General features: G+C 51.6%; 2 protein-coding genes across 3 annotated transcripts in view; one reads left to right on the top strand and one right to left on the bottom strand.

Moving 5' to 3' along the window:
- Positions 1–91: 91 nt before the first annotated feature.
- Spaca9 (sperm acrosome associated 9) lies at positions 92–8,993 on the bottom strand. 2 transcript variants are annotated; one of them, XM_028883339.2, is made up of 5 exons: positions 8,846–8,971; positions 3,961–4,137; positions 1,601–1,803; positions 886–1,033; positions 92–163 (listed from the first exon to the last, which is right to left on the bottom strand). In XM_028883339.2, exons 2-5 carry the CDS (start codon positions 4,102–4,104, stop codon positions 152–154), a joined length of 507 nt encoding a protein of 168 aa, XP_028739172.1. In that variant the 5' UTR covers positions 4,105–4,137; positions 8,846–8,971; the 3' UTR covers positions 92–151. The 2 variants fall into 2 exon arrangements, with proteins under 2 accessions (XP_028739172.1, XP_037060530.1); XM_037204635.1 differs by lacking the exon at positions 92–163 and having other exon boundaries at positions 643–1,033; positions 8,846–8,993.
- A 450-nt stretch (positions 8,994–9,443) lies between these two features.
- Ak8 (adenylate kinase 8) overlaps positions 9,444–22,764 on the top strand; it is a 126,133-nt gene continuing 112,812 nt past the window's right edge. The window contains exons 1-4 of the mRNA XM_028883338.2: positions 9,444–9,624; positions 12,269–12,353; positions 18,021–18,070; positions 20,887–21,000. Coding sequence (XP_028739171.1) covers positions 9,541–9,624; positions 12,269–12,353; positions 18,021–18,070; positions 20,887–21,000 — 333 coding nt within the window. The 5' untranslated portion in view covers positions 9,444–9,540. The remainder of the gene's footprint in view (positions 9,625–12,268; positions 12,354–18,020; positions 18,071–20,886; positions 21,001–22,764) is intronic.

Genomic DNA, 22,764 nt, shown 5'->3' with positions numbered 1-22,764 from the left:
TAAAAGTACAGGGTTTTTTGTTTGTTTGTTTGGTTGGTTGGTTAGTTGGTTGGTTTTTGGACAGGTAAATCCCAGAAAACCAAGTCAGGCAGAGAAGTGGTAGAACACTTTATTCTTGAATGTCTCCCCCCAAGGAAGCACAATACAGAAGCTAAGTCGTCCCCTGTGAAGGGAAAAATGAACAGTCAGAGCTCACTTCTGGCGGGCAGAGAAGCCAGGAGTATACATTTGCAGTGTGGTTAGACTAGACTGCTACAGGGACCAGGCCATTGTCTTGCTCAAGAGCCACAAATTCTGACTTCTGCCATGCTCTCGCGCTCCCAACTAAGGAGAGCATTCATCCCTTGGTTTGGTCCAGGGAACTGAACACAGGTGAGTTCAGCCTCCTGATCCCTACTTCCTAACTTGTTCATGAGAGACCTTGCAGCTCATCTCCGTCTTGCCCTTGTCAAGACAAGGAGCTAAGTTGCTCCAGTTGCTCACTACAGAGCCAGAGGCCACAGCATGGGCAGGAGGCCTGGGCATCAGCACAGCACCCTTCCTCTGGGATACGCCCTACCAACACCACACTGTTTGGGCAGCTCCATGAGTAAGGATCCCTTTCATCAACACGGAGGTTAGAAGTGAAAAGCAAGAGAGAGAGAGGTTCTCAATTATGTATTGGCCCCCAGTAAGAATGGATGAACCGTGGAAGCCAAGGTTGACATTGAGTTACAATTTCCCACCGGGTGGTCTCCAGGGAGGGATCCGGGAGCCTTTGTCTTTCCCCCTAGATTTGAGGCTCTCTTTTGCAAGCTGTCTATAATTGTGTTTTCCTAACCATTGCTGGGCAGGTCTGATAATGGTTGCTGCAGCGGCTCCCTGGCTACCCAGGACCTCACTCACATGCTGCAGCACTTTACGAGGAAGCTTCTCAGAATGAGCAATCCACTCTTTCATTAAGTCCAGGACTATAGGGATAAGACTGACCACGCCTCCGTAGTGGTTCCTGGCTTCATCACAGCTGAGATGGTTCACTACATCATGCGGGTACCTGCAGGATAGTGAGCAGGTGGTGAGACCTACCTCATAGACAGCAGGTCACCCTGGGAGGTGTGAGAACTAGACACACATAACGTCAGGCTCCATCCCTATGTGTTCTGATTGAGAAGGTTCAAGGCCAAGAGCCCCAGGTACGTCTGGTGTAGGTAGCAAGAGCTCTCAACCACCAGGACTAGGGGCTGGAGAACCTCCTATCACCTTTGTAAAATAGTAGCTACCTACAACCCTTCTCCCCCTAACATCTAGACTCCTAGAAATGGATTATGGAGCTTTGGATTCTTTGGGGTCACCATGGAACTTCAGGGGATATAACTCAGGTGTCCCACTTCTGTAGCCACTTCCTCCCTAGTCTGGTTCTAAGTCCTAGGAGACATTTTTTAGTTCTCCTATGTCTGACCCAGTTTTAGATCAGGTTAATTAGGTCAGTCATTCTAGGTGGTAGCTGGGGGCTAGGACTGGTATAGACTAGAGGCTATGACCTGTGCCAGCAGGGGAGAGCCAGCTCACAGGTTCCTGTCCTCTCAACACTCTGCCCCATGTCCACCCATGAGGGACTTACTTTGCTCTGAGGCTGCTCAGGTCATTGCTTTGGCTAACCAGAGTTTTGCATTTCTCGAGAAGGTTGTTGGTGACGGGGGTGCCGGAGTGCAGGGCCTCAAAGTGCTGGCAGAGCTTGTTGAGCTCTGAGCAGATGTCCAGGAACATGAACAGAATTCTCCGGTCTGTAGAGTTGTTGCAATAGTGTTCCATGTAGCTCTGCACCTACAGGGGCCAGCGTGTCAGGATCTGGGTCTGGAAAGACCGGGGGACGGGGGAGGGGGGGGGACGGGGGACGACGACGAGGAGACACTGCCCCAGGCCTCCCTCCATCCCAAGCTTGATGGCAGACATAGAGCATTTGAATATACTTGAATATACGGATCAGGACATACAGCTAATGTTTGTGTTCCAAGCACCATTGCAATTTGCAAAAATACTTTCCTAAGTCTGGTCTCCCTCCCTCATCACCTAAGCTCTCCACACTAGGTCTCGGCCTTTTTGAGTTCTCATTTTACATACTCCCTAAATGCTAGAGGTTCAGACATGAGGAATGACCTGCTTGGGTGCCAACACAAGTGGCCTGACTGATTGGCCTCTTCACACAGTGCCCTGGTCTCCACCACCCTGCTTATCCAAACCACTGAGGAAGAAACAAGAATCCTTCAGGCTGGTTGTACTGCACTTTGGAGTTAGAAAAAGTCCGCTACAGGCCTGACTGGAATGACTGTCTGTATGAAGACAGTGCAGTATGATACCCCAACTTGGATTGGGAGGCCATCCCAGTGTGTGTGTGGGTGGGTGGGGCACAGTTCATATCAGACTTCCTATACTGAGTAAACTTTAAACCTCCCTGTAACTGCATAGTTAACATGCTGAGAACACCAATTCTCTGTCCTGCTTCCCAAGGCTTCCTTGGGTAGGGGTAGGGAACCCCTCTATGGGTCTTTTGCCAGTTACTTGGCACTTTTCATCTAAGCACAGGCAAGGTGAGATGGCTGGCCTGACGCTAAGGAAGAACTGCCTCAGCTACAGGACTGAGTAATGGCTTCACTCATTTCACAGCCAGCTGCTACTCTCCATGGAATGATAAAAGGAGGGCACCTCTGCTTCCTCCAGTACTCCAAACTGTCTCTGTCTAGACAGGGCTACCCTGTTTCTTAGTGATCTGAAGAGATTCCTCCCTCGCCTGTAAGGTAGAGGCTTCCAACACATACCTGTCCAGGTACCTGGGGTGGGGGACTGCATCAAGGTGTGACCACAACAGAGTGGCCTCCTTGGATGTGTGAGGGGGGCTTTGAGGGTAGACAGATCTGAGAGCATCTCTTCTGAACCTAAAGTAGGAAGCCCTATCAAGCAGGTGCTTAGGAAGTGGGACTTGGGCCACTATTAGAGACTGAAAACCTGTCCCATGCCCGTGGAAGGCTGAGCTGCTGGGGGAGTGTAACCAGCTGCCCTTCCAGTAGTTCAGGGCATGAACATGGACCAGTGGACCACTATGATAGGTGGGTGGGTGTGGATGCAGGTTGCATGGTTCATTTTCTTCATGTGGTCAGCATTTTTTTCAAGTGAAAACCACAAATTTTCACAAAATTTAGAAAAAGCAATTTACCAGATGCCTCCGGTAAAGGTTGCTTGTTTTCTGTGGTCTCGTTTCTCCCGGGTACTTTGAGCCTGGACCATGCCCACCCCCAGGCCCTTTAACGGGCATCCCTCAGGGGGGCTTGACTTCTTTGCGGCAGCTTCTTTCTCAGTTCTGGGATCCACTTGTGTATATGTTCCTAGCTGCCCAGTGGCCAGGGCCCCTAACTTCCTGAGTTAACTTGAACAAGAGCTCACCTTTAAAGAAACAGGTTAAGTAAAAGTATCTGCGAAGCCCCCATCAGTGAGCTGGGCCAGGCGCCAGTGTGGGGCAGAACCTTTTGAGAAGGACCATTATCGACCTGCTCACCAACAAATCCCCAGAGCTCAGCCTAGGGCTCACAGGTGACACTATACACTTGAGTGCTTAGTGTGGGCCAAGAGTTTTCCATGGACGCTTTCATTAGATGTGCCTTCCAGGTGGGGAAACTGAGATTAGTGAGATATGCTCACCAGCCCAAGGCTACAGGGTGGCCAAGCTGGCTGAGTCTTGAGCCCATATTTTAGTCACCACTCCATATCTGGTAGGTACTGAAGACTGAGGGACTGTTTTCCATCAGTTAGAATCTGAGTCGGCACAGAAACTAACCAACCCGCCATTCTCCTCTCTAGGGCCCCGCTGCTTTGGTTTCTTTTGGTTTTCAGGGGACTGGGCTGGGAAGAACACACACCCCCCCCCCGCCCTGCACCCCCCGCCCTGCACCCCCCGCCCTGCCCCCCGCCCTGCCGGCCAGGCCTCACCTGTCCAATGCTGGAGATGGGCCGGATTTTGTCATGAGCATTCTCCCGACAGTGCTCTAGCGCTGCGATGAAGGTGAACTGTTGCTGTTGGAAGAGCTTGTACTTCTGCTCGATGCTGCGGAGGGTCTCTTTCACCTCGTTCATTGTCCTCCTTGGGTCTCACAGGACAGGAAGGGTCTATTGGGAGGGAGAAGAGCCCCGAAGCCCCAGGGATCAGAATCTCCATCCAGCTTTGGAGGGAAGCGCCCTCCCGAAGCAATGTGCCCCTACTTTGTGGGAAAGGAAGCAGGTCTTGGAAGCCGCATGCTTGTTCTAGGTCCTTCAAGTTGTCCACCACTGCACCAAAGTCTGACCTTGTCTATTTACCCTCCCAGGACACAGTCTGCCATGAGCTGTGGCTTCCTTCACCTAGGGACAGTTTCTCTGGTCCTCAGTGTCTCTAGATCATCGGGTCTTTCCTCATACATGTGCACACTGTCTCAAGTGTATGTGCACACACACACACAGCACCTGGGACCTCTTCTGTGGCAGAACCTGGGATTCAGGGACATGACCAGACCCCAAACCAGCAATATGTCAGTTTAAAAAAAATGTCTACCACAGTGAAGTTGGTGAGAGTCTGAGAATTCTTCCTGTGAGCTAAGCCAGAGAAAAAGTCAGTGCTTGGGTGTTCAGTGTGACTCTCTATGTCTGTCTCTGTGGCCTTGGGGCAGGAGCCATGGCCTCGGGTTTGCAGGTTTCCAGGGCAGGTATAGGTGCAGACTCCTCCCCTGTCTTATGTTAATTACATTATCTGATCAGTAAAGCCATCTGCAGGGAGTGCAGCCCAGGGACCATCATTGATGTGATGGTGGCTGTCCTCAAGCACTGAGAATCCCCATGAGCAGAGAGGGCAGCAGGTGCCCTATTCCATGCTGTTATGGTTTACCAAACGGACCTTGGACAAAATGCTTATACTCTTTAGGGAATGTCAGAGCTAGAAGGGACCTCAGCAGCCCAGACCCTGTAATGTCCAGGGGTATATGGAGACCTGGAGATAAGGGAGTCCCAGCGAATGTGTGCCATAGACCCCTGGGTCCCAGGCTTCCTGATGCCTGAACACATCCTCACTGCCCCACATCCCTCTGCCCCTCCCCCAGTGCACACAGAGCCCAGGTTCCAGCATGCCAGCCTGTGTCACTGAGCCAAGGCCATTCCAAGATGCTGGAAGCAGAGGGGGCACACACACAAGGTCAAGTGTAAGGAAGGCAGCTCCCTAGTGAGGACAGGGTGGAGCTGGGAAGGCAGCTCTGTGGTAAAAGTCAATGGCAGTAGTGGGGTGTAAGAACTGAGAACAGACCAGTACTGGCCCCTAGGGACGCTGGCCTACAAATCAGAGAGCTCGGGGATGACGGCAGGGGAGGCCTTTTAGAGACCCAGGGTTGTCCCAAAGTCAACCCCCTTAACCCAAGTGGGTGCCTTGTGCAAATTTAATAGAGCATGCACCGCATCTGCCGACAGCTGGGAGTAGCTGTAGCCCTGGGTGGCCTGGTGCAGATCAGCCCCCTGGAGGCAGGGCAGCGCCTTCCTCCCTCCAGGCCTTCCTGAACTCAGCCTTCTGCCTGCTGTGGACAGGGTGAGTATGGGGCTGAGATTGTTTATCGGGCATCTGTCATGTCCTCAGCCTCTTCACCATGGGGCAGAATAGCTCACTTGGGCATAGGGGGTTTTCTCTTGTCCCTCCCCAGGATTCTGACTCACCGGGGAGGGTTGAAGGTGACGGGGAAAAGACAACCTTTAAGGACTGAGTGCCAAAAAAACTCAGCATCCATTCAAGAGAGAAAAGAAATACTTAAAAAGAAAGTTCCCAAGAATAAAAGAACAAAATTTTAGAGAAATACTGTGTCTTTCCCCTACCAGAGCCTGTGGTAAAAAGAAAAATCTGTAACAATAAGCCTGTCTTCATGAAGTGTTGATAGTTTATTCTAAATGGATTTTTTGCCATTTGTTTTGAATTTTGAAGAACATGGCATTAACGTATCTATCTTGACTGTTGAGATTCAGGGCCCCTAGCGTTCCATTCACAGATGAGTGTCCCATCCTGCTCCAGCTCAGAGCTTACAAATGACTCAAGTTATAACCTAGGAAAGTCAGAGAGACCTGGTGGTGGGTGTCCAGGGAGACGGAGAGTGTGTCTCATTAGCCTGCTCTCTGCCCATTCTGCTCAGTGCTGTGGTTGGCAAGAGTCAAGGCTGTTCTGCAACCACAGGTCCTGGGTTCAGATCCCGTTCCACCCTGACTACCAACCTCAGGTGACAATAGTCTCTGAGCTTGTACCCTAACATACAGGAGATAGCAGCAGCCACCCAGCCTTGGGGTTGGCACGCCCTGAGATGACAGGTGTAAGGAAAGTGGGGACCTCAGAGCTACCATGATTACCCAGCATGCAGGTGATGGGGGGCTGCCACAACAGGTGTGGTGAGGACCTAAAGGGAAGTGAGGGCTGCTGGGAGCTTATCCTTCTTGGTGGAGGGGTTAAACTCGAAGCTTGAAAAGAAGGGGTATAGGTGGACAGTGAACTTGGCTAAGGGGCAAGGATGTAAGACAGGGCCAAGGGACCCCTAGGTCAAGGTGGATATTCAAAACTGCTGAAGGCATCTAAGCTGGAGGATGGGATGAACAACACCACATTCGGTCCTTCCATCCCTGTACCAGATACAGTCTAGTGCTGGGCTCTACAGAAATGGGCATGGTATATGAGGCCCTGCCCTGGATGAACTCTGCTGGCGGGGGAAGAGGTCAGGAGAGCGCTCAGCGTGTGGCAGGGTGGACACTTGGAAGCCAGGGCCGTGCGGTCTGCCAGGCACTGGTCTGATATGAGAACAGCCTCTCACTCAACAGTGTTGTAGGGAAGCCCTGGGCATGCGTCATCTCTACCCCTGGCCACAGTTTGGGACAAGCGACCACAATGATCACATAGGATGGTCAGAGGATGAAACTGAAACCACACAGGAAGAGGGCAAGCCAGGATCTGTCACTTCCTGGCTTGACTTCTCAGTCTGGCTCTTCCATTAGACCCTCCCTCTCTCATGTTCTCTAGAGACAAGATGGCAGGCATCGGGTTGGCTGTGGCTGCTGGGGAACAGGTGGGATCTGAAAAGTTACCCAACCACTTCTAGGGGCCCCCACTAGCTAGACTCTGGGTCTCACTTCCTCTCCTATCCCAGAGCAATCATGGGGCTATCTCCTGGGTGTTCAGCTCCCCCGCCGCTCTCTCTGGGCGTCTGGGTTCTCCCAGGAGACCGTGCTAACTGGCTTGCTGTGGCCCCATGGGCCCCCTAGAGCAAATCTGGCTCAGTTCTTGATCCTAGCAACTTGTGACACACACACGTCAGGGATGTCACAAAAGGGGCTGTAACAAGCTATCCAAAGTGATTGTCCCTTGAACACATGCCTCTGCAGCCAAATTAGAGCGGATGAAAGACCTGAATGCAGGCGCTTCTCTCTCTGGGGGGAGGAGGGAGGAAAAAGTGATTACCCCATAGGTTTTAGGCTTTAATTGATTTGTATTTTTCCAGGCTGCTAAAGAAGATTAGATCATGGTATGAAAAGTGCCTAGGGCTGAAAATAAATGAGGAGAAACGAAACCACTTCAGAAATGTCCAGGAAGCACACCGCACCTCCCCAGTGCAGGCTGCAGCCTGGCTCCTGTATTCTTTGTCAAGGAGGTGGCTTCTTTGCTCCCCAGCTGACAAGTCTACCAATGCCTGAGGCCTCTGAGGAAGCAATCGTGGGGACAGAGGGCAAGTGTCACAATCCCAGGCCAGGACGCCTGCTGCCAGCCTTGGGGCTGCCTCTGATTTCAGCCACAGCCCTCGGCAAGACTTTCCCCTTTGCTAGGTCTCAGTCTCTGTTTCTGCCCAAGGAGTGAGTTTGGATCAAACTCTTCAAGCTATTGAAACTCTGTCCTCTGCCCAGCAGCTGGTGAGAAAAGAGATCCAGAAAGAGGAAACGACTTGCCCAAAGTCACCAAGTTAACTCCTCTGCCCTGTCTAATTCTTCAGATTCTCTGTATTCTGAGAAGAAAGGTTCTCATTTGACTATGGTACTGCGGCCTCAGGAACCTCTGCAAGCAAACCTGTTACTGACCTATATAAACAGATGAACTACCGGCGTTGGAGATGGCTCAGTTGTTAAGAGCACTTGCTGCTCTTCCCGAGGACCTGAGTTTAGTTCCCAGCACCCAGATCTATTGGCTCACTGCCTATAATTCCAGCTCTAGGGGTCCAAACACCCTTTTCTGGCCTCTGCTCTTCCTCTGTCCTACCGTATACACATAAATAAAAATAAAACTTGTAGCTGGGTAGTCGGGTGGTGGTGAAGCAGGACTTTACTCCCAGCACTCGGGAGGCAGAGCCAGGCAGATCTCTGTGAGTTCAAGGCCAGCCTGGTCTACAGAGTGAGATCCAGGATAGGCACCAAAACTACACAGAGAAACCCTGTCTTGAAAAACCAAGCAACCAACCAACAAACAAACAAAAAAACTTTGAAGAGGAGGGCTACTGCTGTCCAAAGACTAAATGGATACCACTATGGACAATGGCCCACAGTGCCCACTTTCGAAGTCGTGGGAGTAATGCTTGAGCTGCCCCAACTGCTCAGTGTGGAAACTGAGGTCCACAAATTTGTCTAGTTCACAGTGTACATCCGGACACACCCAGCACTTGGACTTTGGGCTATCCCTGTAGGCTGTGCCTCCCTCCCTCTTGGTGAGTACTCTGCCACACTTGCCCATTCCCACAGCAGCGAGCTCTCCTCCCCTAGGCCAGAACACCTCTGCCTCTTCCCCCGCCACACCCCAAGTGTTTTCGATTCAGCTCTTGGGCGGTGCCCCAGCCCCCTTTACCCTGGTTTGACTCGGACTGGCCTTCGCCTCACAGAGTGCCCAGAAGCTTGGAGTGCCTCCGTGGGTGTGTGGGCCCCGAAGGGCAGGAAGGCCCTCCTCAGGTCTCGGGAAGCGGGAGTGGGCGGGGTCGAGGCCTCAGAGACCAGGCGGTCCTGGCCGATTGTGACCACAGGTGCCATGGCAATCAGGTCACATGGCCTGGCTGCCTAAACCAAGGAGATCCGCCCAGGTTCCGGCTGATCCCAGCTGCAGGTGACTTTTGCTCTTGCTGACGCCGGACCCACATCTGCTTAGCGTCTTTCCTTTAAATATGGGGAAACTGAGGTCCGTGGAGCAGAGTCAGGCTTGAAATCTAAGCTTCCATTATCACACGATGGCTGCACCAGAAGCAGGTTTCTGGGAGAGGGCCTGGGGATCCAGAGCTATGGACCCTGGGGGCATCCTGAGGTGCTTGCGCTGTGATCCCCACGGGCACCCTGGAGTCCTTGCGCTGTGGCCCCTCGGGATGTCCTGGGGTTTTGCGCTGAGGCCCGTCGGGGGCCCCTCTGCCCTGGGGAGGGAGAGCCTACTGCGATCCTTTCCGAGATGGATGGAACGGTGGAGCCAGGACATGCCCCAGCGGAGGCGCGCACCGATGACGCACAGCCTGGCGTCCTAGCAACGCGGTTACTAGGGAACGGCAAGCAGTCCGAGACATGGACGCGACTACTGCCCCGCACCTCATCCCCCCGGAAATGCCTCAGTACGGGGAAGACAACCATATCTTCGAAATGATGCAGGTGTGACCAGGTGGCCGGGCAACCGAGGGTGGGAAGTGAGGCACAGGACCGCAGGAGCCAGGCTGGCAGCATGGCCTGGGGGATAGTTTCTCTCCTCAGTTTCCCCACCAGTGAAATCCCGCGGTAGTCTCCAAGGCCTCGTCTGGAATTGTAGAGCCTTGAGTCTTACCTAAGCTGGGCCCTTGCAGCCCTAACAAGGTAGGATCAGCCACGTGACTTCAATAGACCCGTTCAGGAGACAAGCAACAGTGAAAAACAGAAAGATTTGTTCCATATGACCAGATTGGGAAGAGGAACACATAAAAGTCTGATGATCCCCCCACCCCCAGATCCAGTTTTGGGGTCCAAACATGAGGTTTGAATTTAGAGGGCAAGAGGTGCGCATAACTAAGCAGGCCCAGTCAAGTGTGGTCCTACCCACTTACTGACCCTCCTTTGTCTCGGCTCCATTCTCCCTTGCAAGTTGGTCTGACAAGTTGTAAGAACTCCGTGGAACCTCCTTTGTCTGGCACCAAGCTTCAGCCTGTTCCTTCGCCCAGCATGAGGTTCTGTGGGAAAGTCCAATGTCTCAGTGTCCATTGTCTCAGCTGTCAGTCAAGGGGAGGAGATGTGGGTTTTACCTCACTAGAATGTCTTCGTTCCTGTTGGGACCAAGTTCAAGATGACCTCCCTAACCGGGTGGCTTCTTCTAAGGTAGTGTATTTTCTACTTAGCCTCCATCTTCAGAACTGGCCTTTCCAAAGCCCCCAGCCCTCATCCTGTCCTGGTTCCCAGCCCCCTATGGCCTTAAGCAAAGCCTGTCCCCAGCTCTGTGGTCCAATCTTCCACTTGTACTCCCCACAGGTACAAAAGGCTTTTAGCAGCTGGACTGATAAGCTCTTAGCCTCTCAATGATTCTGGGGGCCAAGGGTAAACTAGGGCTCAGTTTCCAGTACCCTATTCTGCCATTTGATGTATTGAAGCCCCCCAAAACAGAACCATGGTGAGTCATGAGCCTAGGCCAAGGAACCTGAGCTTCCAGCAAACATGCTTCCTTTGGAAAGTGGTAGTGGTAGGGGGAGACAGAGAGTGGCCAGTCACAAATAAACCAGCTAAGTTGGGGGCCAGGGAGGAGGGGATTGGTGATCCTGGCCTGTTTTCTAGCTGGGTTGATGGAGCAATCACCAAGAAAGCTTTAAGCTCATTTGGGTAGTGTCTCTACTGTTTTGATGATTTCCTTAAAAACCAGCAACACAAAAGCATTTTATTTTCAAATAATGTTAGGCTTAGGAAGTTATAAAAATGGTATTTTTTAAAAGATTTATTTATTTATTTATTATGTATACAGCATGTATGACTTCAGGCCAGAAGAGGGCACCATATCTCATTACAGATGGTTGTGAGCCACCATGTGGTTGCTGGGAATTGAACTCAGGACCTCTGGAAGATCAGTCAGTGCTCTTGACCTCTGAGCCATCTCTCCAGCCCAAAAATGGTATTCTTCAATGTCTACCCTTGAGCCATCTAACATGGGTATTGTCAAAACCGTGAGACAGAAGTAGGCCCTGGATCCTGTCCCCTTTCACCTGCCCTTGGCTTTCTGTGGTAGCATGTGTGACTGTGAAATTTTATCAGATGTCTGTGAATCTTATGGGATTCACAGATCCACTGCTGTTCACCCACATTGACACCATTCCCAGAATTCAGTTCACTGTCACAGACTCGGCTTCTTTTTCTTGTCCTGAGACATACTCTTGGCATTACCAACCCAGAGCATGTAGTTTTGGGTTGTGCTATCTATGCAACATCTTAGGCAAGACACATGCAGCAACATACCCAAGCGCAGAGTGAGCCCAACTGTGCCACTAAACACAGGTAGGAGGTGGGGGAAGGAGAGCCGAGGCCCCAAGAAGGGACGGGACGTGCTGGTGAGGTCCAGAGTGCGCTGGACCAGGACTTCCCATTGGTGCTTTTGACTGACCTGCTTGCTTTCTGTCCTCATAGGCCAGAGCCCCTTCTTACCCGCCCTGCAGCCCAGCTCCTGTCAGCTCTCCAGTTCCCGGGTGTGACACCCTGAAAATTGTTTCCCTTGATGTGTTTGCCAGTTGGGCTAAACAGCCAGAGTTCTCAAGACTTTAGATATTTGGCCGATGAGCATTCTGTCCCACAGTGGAGAGTCCCGGGCAGCAGGAATGGCTTCGGCCCCCAGCTAACATCTGCACGGGCACCTGCTGTAACTGTGCAGGCAGAGAGGACCACAGGACCCATGGAGTGGTAGCGCAGGGATGAGGCGAGGCAGGGAACACAGGCTCACATGGCAGCCTGGGCAGGAGCGTAGGGCGGCAGGGATTTACCTGGGTGCACTGAGATCTGATGACCAAGTAGCCAGATCGAGGGTCAGGAAGCATTCTATGTGGAAGGCCAGCATTCACGAAGGCCCTGCAACAGGGCATCAGTGCACAGTGCAGGACCAAGGGCAGGCTTGTGTGGCAAGCGCCAAGGGAGAAAGAGCAGGGGGTGGAGGGGGGTGGGGTGGGGTGCTGGCTGCTTGGACTTCCTCAGGCCTCTGCCCCCAGCGACCCCAGCAGATGCCCCAATGGGTGATCTCCATGGCAAGCAGGGGCCCTGCAGGTGTTAACCTCCTGATGTCTGCTTGTGCTCACAGAACATGCTGGAGCAGCTCCTGATCCACCAGCCAGCAGACCCCATCTCCTTCATGATCAGTCACCTGCGCAGGAACAATGACAATGGTGAGCGTCCCCTCCAGCGTGTGGTGGCTGCCACCGCCGGCCGTCTCCTCCAGGGACCCTCCCCATCCTGGCCCCAGCCCAGAAGCCCTCTCTTCCTGTCTGCGTCTGAAGGGAGATCAGAATAGGACAGGGAGGGAGGTACTTGGACAAGTTGCAGCAGTTAATTGGAGAATGCCTTCTTTTTCTTTTTGAGCCTAACTAATAAAAATTCTCTTGCCAAGCTATTAAAATGCAAACCCCAGAATGGCCCATGTAATCAATTATTAATGCTTCCGCCTGCCCTCGCTGATGTCGCCTGTTGGGTTTAAACTCTCTGATCACTCCACTTGTCAGGTGAAGTTTGGTTTCTGGTCTACCTAGACGGGCGAGCACTTGGACTTTTTTCCAAGGGTCTCATTATCAGTACCTGCTAATGAGTGCCGAACTCCCCAGACCTCAGCCAGAGGCAGCTTGGTCAGACCCCAGGCTCAAGTGCAGATCTGGGAAGAGAATGGCCCTCCAGTAAGCAGGGGCCCTTCCTTCATCCCAGGGTGGTAGATTTGCCAAGCCGAGGGAGGACTCTTCTGGTGTCTTGGTTGGTTTGTTCATTTTCCCACTGGTCCATTAGCAGTTCTGAGGGAGCTTTATCTTACCAGTAAAGTTAGCATTCAGGGCTTGAGATGCCCCATGGTGGGATTGGGCTGCCTACAGTCCGAAATGATGCTAAATTGTCAAATAAAAGTTAGGTTTAGGTTTGAGCTGGGTGTGGTGGCTTGTGCCTTTAATCCCAATACTCAGGAGGCAGAAGCAGGCAGATTCCTGAGTTTGAAGCTAGCCTGGTCTACATAGTGAGTTCCAGGACAGCCAGGGATACACAGAGAAGCCCTGTCTTGGGGGGAAAAATAGGGTATCTCTTTTGTCATGGTGTCTTATCATTTAGCAACAGAAATAAAACTAGAACAATTTTTTAAAAAAAGTTTTAAAAGGTAGCCAGAGTAGGCTTCAGGCTTGCCAATGCACCAGCTCACCAGCCTTCCTCATGTGTCCTGTACCTGTACCTTGATGGACATGAGGGGCCTCTTTTAGCCCAAGTCTAGCATGTGGACCGCAGCAGGGAGCTCAAAGCGAACCCTGACAGTGTCCTTTTCTGAGGCTCTTCCAAGGCATGAATGGCTGAGTCTGGGTACCCCAGCACTCAGTTGAGGTTGAGACCACAGACTGGGTGGAAATTGAGCTGTGATGGGGTGGGGGTGTCAGAGAACACTGTCCCTTAGAATTCCACCTGCTTCTTCCAGCCTTGCCTACCCTGCACCTGGCAATTCCCTCTGACCCTCCCTGGTTGGCTGATTGCTGTGCCGTGCGGGAGGGAGGTTCTGCATTGCCCTGTCTGCTGTTGGTGTAAATGTCCTGTCTGGGTGGCTGTGCCTCTAGGAGGGTTTTTTTTTTTTTTTTTTTTTAGGTTTATTTTCAATTTTCGTGTATGAGTGTTTTGCCTACATGTGTGTCTGTGCACCATGTACATGCAGTACCCACAGAGCCAGAAGAGGGCATTGAATCCCCAAGATCTGGAATTACAGGTGATTGTGAGCTACCATGTGGGTACTGGAAACTGAACCCAGGTCCTCTGCAAAAGCAGTCAGTGCTCTTAGTGACTGAGCTCTCTCCCCAGACCCCCACTGTGGGGGAAATTTTTTGAGCTAATAACCTTCAGGCTTCTGTAAGCCTCAGGCCTGGAGTGAGAGCCTGGACCTGGAGGCCGCTTCTGCCTCCTCTTCCTGTCTCAGTACTGCTGTGTGGCTGCAGGTTAGTAGTTCAGCATCAGATGCCCTGCGCCAGGGCAAGGACTTCTCAAGTCCCCATATCATCGTTCTGGGCTGGCTGAGCGTAGCTGGTGCCTGCTGGACAGCTGTCTCCTCCCCATGTGACAATCGCTTGTGGCCACCTACCATGCATTTCCAGGGCTCTGACTTTGCAGAGATTGCTCTTTGTGGAGTTTTCTCTTTATTCCACACGGCACCCTCTGCTGCAGGGAGTGGAGTCCAGGCCTTTGTTGGGCCACAGTCAGCCTCCCACCTCCCACAGTCATTTGGATGGGTGTCAATTGCCAGCCTGGACATTCTTCAGACACCCAGACTAGGTCCCATAACCATGGCTTTAGAGGCTTAATTATCCCCAGGTCTCCACCCTGCTCTCAGGCCTTGGCCAGCATTTGTAGGACATTTATGTCTTAGATAGGGATGTTCATAGGCTTTCATTCCCAGAAAAGCAAGGCTAACATGGGTGGAGGGAGGCCACCTTGCTGTAGTGATTTTTCTAGGGTGTCTAAGACAAGACACATGGGATCAGCTTGAGCCACGCCCCTCTGGGACCTAGCAGGGTCCCAAAACATCCAACCTGCATTTCCCTCACTCCCCTGGGCAGTAGTAAGAGTTGCTTGCCTCCTAGCCACCAGAGCCAGGAGACTACCTTCCTGCTTACTGGCAGCAGGACAAACTTGGGCACACGGAACACTGGCCAGTGACGGACATAGGAAGAGGAACTCACCCCAGCCTGTGGGCATGCACAGGAGGGAGGGAACGAGCCCTGCACTGGGGCTAGCAGCCCCTTTGCCTCGAGAAAAGCATTTAGTACAAAGTGAGCGTTTACGGTGGCCCTGGGCAATATTAGCACAGGCGGTGGTGGATATAATGGAGCATTTCGCTTCTTATCAAACGCTTGTCCAGGAAAGCCTTGTATTAGAGTTCTGATACCTGAGGGGTTCCTTGTGAATTTTAAATCATGTTCATAGTTAAGCCTCAAAAGGCTCCATGGATGGAAAGGTTCTTTGATTTTCTTTGAAGTGCTTAGAGGAGTTTGATTACTCTTGGCAGTCAAGCAGCCTTTTATGACACTGTTTATAAATAATTACTCATGAGCGAGGCTGGAGTTTCAAGGTGTTAGATTTTAAGAAACCGAAATTAGTCACATAAGTGAGTACGAGAAATTGGGAGGGGAGAAGGGCCACGATGTTCCTCTTTAAAGTATTTTCTTAGGCGTGTACAATTTGGGTGCCACTTAGAGGAGCTGGGAACGGAGGGGAGGAACATTCCCCTGTAGTCCCTGCCCATGGCTCTTGCCAAGATGAACATACTAGCCAGGAGTTGGACTTAATCGCTGGATGTCCCGGTTACACGCTCAATGCGAGATGCGTCTACCTTCTTCTCAGCACTGTCCATGAACCCTGATGGGTCTGGCCAGTGGCATTCCAGGGAATGGGCAAAGCCCATGCTTAGAGCAGTGGGCACCAGAGTAGGCTCGCAGAGAAGCCCGCCAGCGTCCTGGCTCCAGCCCAGCCACTTCTCTCTGGAGTCATAGCAGTTTCCCCAACTCCTGTTCCTCCCCGCCTTTGGACACCCTCCCTGCTGCCCTCCAAACTCTAGACTGAACTCTGGCTCCAATCTCCCCTTCACTGGATCAAATGTCCACAAAGCCACCCCATTTCCATACGTGGGCGGCAAATGCTGCCCTGCTATGACATCTCTCACTCAGATGGAGGCCCAGAGAGGCCTTGCCCTGGCCCGGGACTTGGAGTAGGAATGGACCCCTTGCATCCTGCCCTGAGCCCTGAGTCCTCCTTGGCATCTCCCATCCTGGAAAATGCCCTCAGCATCTACGACAGCCTTGCCGTGTGCTGCGCCTGCCCCCCCCCCCATTGCAGCCCCACAAATCGCAGAGCGTCAAGGACAAAGGCCGTGGCGTCAGTGCCTAGAGCAGCAGTGTTCTTCCCCCAGACCGTTTTGCAGCCTTGCTTGGAGTGTGCTTCCTGGAAGGGTGGCCCTGGCATGGCTCCCCAGCTGTGTTGGATTCTGTGACCCTCTATCCTTTTACTAGGGCCTGTTTCGACTTGACCACCCACGAGTCCTGAGCAGTTCCCCACAATGTTGCCTGGCAAAGGGGGAGACTTTTGTAGGTGGCAGTAATGGTGCCTCTATGGTCACACCAAGGGCTGGCGGATAGCTGGGGTGGCACTTGCAGGTTCCGCTGGGTGGGTGGCCCTGCAGTGTTAACTTCTGTGGGAAGGTTCATGAGGATAAGACTTTGTACCTTCCCTTAGAGAGCTGACCATTCGTTGGGACAGCAGTGCCCCTGTTTTAGGACTGGTAATGAAGCTTACTCCAGTCCCACAGTGGAACCAGGGTGTAGTCTCAAGCAGGAAGAGGCAGTAGGGCCCAGAATATCCCTTCCTGGGTGGAGGCAAGGACATCCTTGACAGGGAATGACAAGTGGTAAGTGGACGTATGTCAGCATCATCCGGGAAGAAAGGGGCTGCCCCTGGCCTCTCAGCTCAAAGGAGGGGATCATATAGGACCCCAAAGGGATTCTCTGAGCCCCAGGGCTATTAGGAAAAGCAGGACACATCCCAGCCTTTTGGAAGAAATGCCCCTGCAGGCCCAAGTACCTAAAGGATCCTGGCAGCTCAGGCCAGACGCGCTGTGGTACCCAGAGTGTATGGCTCACTTTGCTAGCCTGCCTGCTGTGTGGAGCCACGTGGAGCCCTGTCATGTCCCCTATCCCATCCTCCCCCATGGGGCCTGTGCTACTTGTGAGACTTTCAGAGTTGGGGGAGGGGCATCAACTCACACACTTCTCCACCCTCACCTCAGAAGTGAGAAGGCACTGGGAATTTGGGCAGAGATCTATTTGAACCCAAACAGCCTCGCAGGGTGTCCATGTGCTGGCCTCTAAACTACTGGCCTAAAGGACACTCTCTGGTTCCATCTCCGTGTCTGTCCCCAGAGTGGACAGTCATTCATGTCTCACTTCTGCACGGAGAAGAGTCCTTCCAGCTCCATGTAGGTAAGAGAGCCTCAAGAGAGTTGGGGTAGATAGTGTCCATGTGTCCTAAGGCTGGGGGGACTCACTCTGGACCAGTAAGATGGAGGTGACATCATCAAGAGACTTCCTTGGCAGTTATCCGTGGGCTTATGTGTCCCTCTGACCTTGTTGTGCCCCTGTCCCACCCTTTCACTGTGACAGGCTTCTGTCTCCTCCCAGTTACCAGCAACTGCTCCATGGTGTCCCAGATGACACTCTCAGGCTTCTGCAGAACCAAGACTTCCAGAGCCAGGGCTCACAGCTACAAATAAGCTGCCAGGATTTTCAAAACTTTGCATAGAAATGCCTGCATTCAAAAACAAAGACCTACCTGCCTTGGGTTTTATAAATCTGACCTATACACTGCAGGCTTCTTTCCATTATTTTCTTCTACAAAATGACAGGGGGGGAAATACAATTTGCTAAATAAAAAGGCATAAATATATATATATATATATATAAGCATCAAAGGTCGATTTACATAAAATACAACTTTATTTGAAAGAGTGTTCCCAAGACAAAGTCCCTGTTTAAAATGCTTTATGGCGTTTGAAAATCCCAATTGTTTTTGATATTCATTAGTTTGGCAAACAAGTTACTGTGTCCGTGTCCCCGCGGAGATAGAAAAATAAACCATCCCTGTGATCGCTTACCTCTCTAAACACAGAGAATGCGTTCTGGGGCGCGAGTGTCTCCCAGACTCAGGATTATGAATGGCCGTGTCACTGGCAGAAATGAAATCTGGGGAGAAAAGAAATAGACCCAGCACAGTGCAGACATGGGAGGCCACTTCGTCAAGCTCAGTGCTGACATCCAAATCTTTTTCTTCCACAGTGCCGAAGGTGGTGATCTTAGGTCCGCCTGCCTCAGGGAAAACCACCATTGTAAGTGCATTATGTTAAATGTCGTTCTAGAATGTGCCGTCCGTGCTCCAGTGGACAGGAGCCTGTGCATTGGTGAATCGTCCACACACCTGCTCTTTTCCTCTCTTCCTGCCCACTTTTTCATCATAAATGGCAATGTGTGTTCATAGTCAGTGTCTTAGTTAGGGTTTCTATTGCTGTGAAGAGACACCATGACCACAGTAACTCTTTTTTTTTTTAAAGATTTATTTATTTATTATGTATACAGTGTTTTGCCTGCATGCCAGATCTTATTACAGATGATTGTAAGCCACCATGTGGTTGCTGGGAATTGAACTCAGGACCTCTGGAATAGCAGCCAGGACTCTTAACCACTGAGCCATCTCTCCAGCCCACAGTAACTCTTATAAGGAAAACATTTAACTGGGGCTAGCTTACAGTTCAGAGATCAGTCCATTATCTTTATGGCCAGAAGCATGGCGGCATGCAGGCAGACGTGGTGCTGGAGAGGGAGCTGAGAGTTCTACATCTGGATCGGCAAGGCAGCAGGAAGAGCAAGTGAACCACTGGGCAGGGCTTGAGCTTCTGAAACCTCAAAGCCTACCCCAGTGCCACACTTTCCCCAACAAGGCCAGGCCTCAAATCACCACAGATGGGAACTCAGAAAATACAAAACCAGTCACAGCTCTTCAGGGATGAGTACTGCCTTAACACTTTGGTGCCCCGCTTCCCTGGTTACACCTCAGGGGTACCCTGGGCATTCTCTCAGCTGTAGCTGGAGAATGCGTTTCTAGAAGGACTTCTGGGTCAAACAGCCTGCATATGTTAGAGGCTTTAGTTATGGAGTCTCAGTGTGGACTGAGAATTAGCTGAAGGGGGAAGAGCAGGGACGCTCAGCCACAAATGCTCACATGTCAGTTCTGAGATTTTTCCATACCCTCAGCATTTTACCACCTTTCTCTTTGGTCTCTCCGTGTTAAAGGAAAAGCAAGGTAAAGAGCAGATCAGACCGGGAACACTTCAGCCTCTCCCTGCCCCGTCTCTTTTCCCCAGCCGACACTGGCTGGAGGCTGGTGCCTTCGTCCTGTCCAGGACTTGAATCTCTAGGTCCTTGTGTCACTTGGATTTTCTTTAGAGATTGGGTCTTACCATAGAGCTTTGGCTGGCCTAGAACTTGTGCTATAGCCCAGACTGTCCCCAAAGTCACAGATATCCTCCACCCTCAGCCTCTCAGTCACTGTAATTACAGGTGTGGGCTACCATGTTCAGTTGCAGGTCCAGGCTTTTTTTTTTTTAACTTTTATTACATTTTATTTATTTTGCATGTGTGAATGTGCACACATGGGCATTTGTGGGGGGCATACATGGGCCACAGTGGATATATGGAGGTCAGAGGGCAACTTGTAGGAGTTGATTCTCTCTCTCTTTCATGTGGGTCCTTGGCATGGAGCTCAAGTTGTCAAGATTGGTGTCAGGCACTCCAATACACCACGCTAGTTCCTGGTAGTGGTTAAGTTCCACAGATGTGCTAGAACTGTGACAATCTGAGATGGGACTCTTTCTACCTTCTAAGCCCATGTCACAGTAGGGTTAGGTTGTCCCTTGCAAACCAGCACTTCACCTCAAAAAGGAACTAAGATGGCTGATCCTTGCATAACACACCCTGTGCATGCTGCACTGTGAAGCTCAGTGTAGCTGTTGCCTGTCCATCTGTCTGTCTCTCTGTCCTTCTATGCCTCCATATGTAGTTTTTCTGTTTTCTTTTCTTGTCAGCCTCCCTGAATCCAGCCCCTGCCATGATGTTACTTTTAGAGACAGGGGTTTCCCCACTTGCCAGTTCTTGGTATCACCAGGACTTTGAAAACTCCAGGTCCCACACATCCTACAGATGGGTGTGGCCGCCCCCGGGGCTGGACTTGGACCACCAGTGATCTTGATGCTGGGATCCATGGTGATGCCTGCTGGGCTCTCTTACTGAGCTGTGTTCTCAGCAACAGTGCAGCTCTCCTTTGGGTAAATGGCTCCTCTCTGATCCCTAGGAGGGATTTGCTGGGCAGAGCAGGTGTGGAACACAGAGATCTACCTCCACCTCTTCCTCGTGGTCCACAGAGCTCAGAAAGACCCGAGGTGGACAGCCACACAGAGCCGGTGGTGGGTGAGGCAGGCGGTGGACATGAGGGAGAGGCTGGGAAGTACCTGCTGTGTCCACCCCCTTGGGGCCTCCTCCCGCCACCCAGGAATGATTGTCTTCCATGGCCAGCCTTTTCTCCACTGCCAAGTAAGGTCCAGGCTCCTCAGCCAGCTTTTTCTAACAAAATATAGAAGGATTTGATGGACTTAATTCAGTTGTTTGTTTTGTTTTTATTTAGACAGGGTCCCTCTATTTGTTCAGTTTGGCCTCAAACTTAACAGTTCTCCTGCCTTAGCTTCCGGAATGCTGGCATTCCAGCCATGTACTACCATTCCTAGCCGTGTGTGTGTGTGTGTGTGTGTGTGTGTGTGTGTGTGTGTGTGTGTGTGTGTGTAGACCAGAGGACATCTTTGAGTAGCACTCATTAACACCATGTGCCTCCTCTGAGACTGGCCTGGAACTCGCTTGTAGTCTCAATTGCCTGGCCAGCAAGCCCCAGGGTTCTCCTGTCTCCACCTTCACAGCACTGGGGTCACAAGTGTGCCGTCGTGCCAGGATTTGTTCTGTGGGTCCCAGGGGTTGAACTCGGGTCTTTCTCCTTGCGAGGAAAACACTTTACTGACGGAGCCGTCCCCCTCCCCACCCTGAGGAGTTACATCTAAGGTGCCTGTTGTGTTCATTTCCGTTTCTTCTTTCCTCTCTTCAGGCAATGTGGCTCTGCAAACATCTGAACAGCAACCTCGTCACCAAGGAGAACTTACTAGAAAGAGAGTTCTCCGCCCTGGCTGAGGAAGCCAGGAAACACTTCCAGACTTACAAGGTAAGGTTGGCCTGGGCCAGGGGCAGGGGCAGAGCAGCTATGGGAAGGTCTCCATTTCCTACTTGCTCAGCTAGTTTCCATCTTCTTCTTCTTAAAAATAATATGTATTTTAGATGATTTCTCCGTGTGTGTGTGTGTGTGTGTGTGTGTGTGTGTGTGTGTGTGTGTATGTGTGTGTATGCATGTATCCCATATGCATGCAGATACCCTCAGAGGCCTACAGAGGGTGTCAGATCCCCTAGAGCTGGAGTTAAAAGTGGTTGTGAGCCACCTAATGTGGGTACTGGGAACCGAACTCAGGTCTTCTGGAAAAGAAGAACTCTTAACACGAGCTGTCTCTCCAGCCCTCCATTTTCTTTTGAATGGACTGAAAAACAACGTCTTGGGTAAAATAAGATGCAGGCCGATAAGACAGAGGAAAGGGGGAATTTAGAGATCAGGCGCTTCCTTGTAGAAAAGTAGATGGAGCAAAGAGCAATGATTTGCCCTGTGTGAGACATAGTGGTCCAGTCCAGTGAAGAAGAGGAAGAGGCATCCCCATTCCCCGGAGGGGGGGACTGGTGGCCGCATGCACCTGGGCTGTGGAACTGAGCCAAGCTGTAATCTTAAGGGCTGTCATCAAGCATGGCAACCCCATTGCTAGGCTTTGGAAGTGTTTCTCAGACACCATAGGGTCCCCCATGGCCCCGCGTCCACCCTCAGTACTTCCCACTCATGCATTCTCCTGGTGCATCCCACAGGATTGGGAATGCTGCTTCCCAGGCCCTACCAGCTTTGTGTTCACCAAATGACCTTGAGTGCTGGGATTAACGGCACGCAGCACCATGTCCCATGTGGGTCCCTGCAGCTGCCACACAGGGAAGTGAACCACCAAAGAGATAAAGAATGAAAACCCAGTGCAGACTGACTTTGTCAACCTTAACCAGACTGCGGGGAGTCTGATGCCAGGAGGTTCACTGTCAGTCTATTTAAAACATGGTACAATTTGGGAAAAGGTTTCCAGGCAACAATCAGTCCAATTCCATGTGCACAACAAAGCTTAAGGTGTGACTACACAGAGACTCTTCTACAGAGTACATGTGACCATGAGGGTGGGTTCCATGGCTGAAAGTCCCAGAATCTAGTGTGGTCTCTGTCCCATAGCATAGAGGTCAGCAGGCCAGAGAGTACATGTGATATCTCCCTAAGGATGGGCAAGGGTCTAGGGAGGGAAGCAATGGGATTAACCCACGGAGTCTCTTAATGATCAAAGGAATTTATTTTGGGGGTGAATTCACAACCACAGGAGATTTATCGTAGGATCTGGGAAAGCTGAGCTATGTCCCACGCTGAATGGCTTGGTCCAAGATCTCAGCATCCAAAACTTGTGGTCAAGGTAGCCAAGAGAGAGGGTGCCTACATCCCAGGTCTTAAGGGCCCCTGGTGGCCGCCCCCAGGGGCAGGTACCTCAAGGTCACAGGCAGGTGTAACAGCTGCCCGCTACCTCACTAGGTAGCGGTGCTTCAGGGCACGGCTCAGACAGCCACCCACTACGAGGAAGAGTCTGGGAGAATCATTCTGGGGAGTCAGGGTGAGGTCTGCCTCCACAGACAGCAAAAAGGTCACCAGGTCCTTAACAACCTCCACTCTCAGCTTTCTGGATGGAATGTGAGTATTTGATTTTATCTCCTCCATTAAGGAGACAGCCCTGCGTGATTAACATTCCTGGTTCTCCTCTTCTCTGTGAGTACAAGGACCTCTGTGCCCCCGACAATGCCTAGCTAA

This window comes from Peromyscus leucopus, chromosome 4 (genome assembly GCF_004664715.2).
Source record: "Peromyscus leucopus breed LL Stock chromosome 4, UCI_PerLeu_2.1, whole genome shotgun sequence".
In the NCBI taxonomy this organism is placed as follows: Eukaryota; Metazoa; Chordata; class Mammalia; order Rodentia; family Cricetidae; genus Peromyscus; species Peromyscus leucopus.
The sequence above is the reverse complement of the archived record's forward strand: the minus strand, read 5'-3'. Positions and strand labels throughout refer to the sequence as shown.

What these genes read in the sequence shown, in the direction of transcription:
- Spaca9 (XM_037204635.1), bottom strand. Translation starts at nt 4,104, where the DNA reads ATGAACGAGGTGAAAGAGACCCTCCGCAGCATCGAGCAGAAGTACAAG. An exon ending in CCATCTCCAGCATTGGACAG is followed by an intron (nt 1,804 to 3,960) that starts GTGAGGCCTGGC and finishes TGGCCCCTGTAG; the next exon opens with GTGCAGAGCTACATGGAACA. An exon ending in CTGAGCAGCCTCAGAGCAAA is followed by an intron (nt 1,034 to 1,600) that starts GTAAGTCCCTCA and finishes ACTATCCTGCAG; the next exon opens with GTACCCGCATGATGTAGTGA.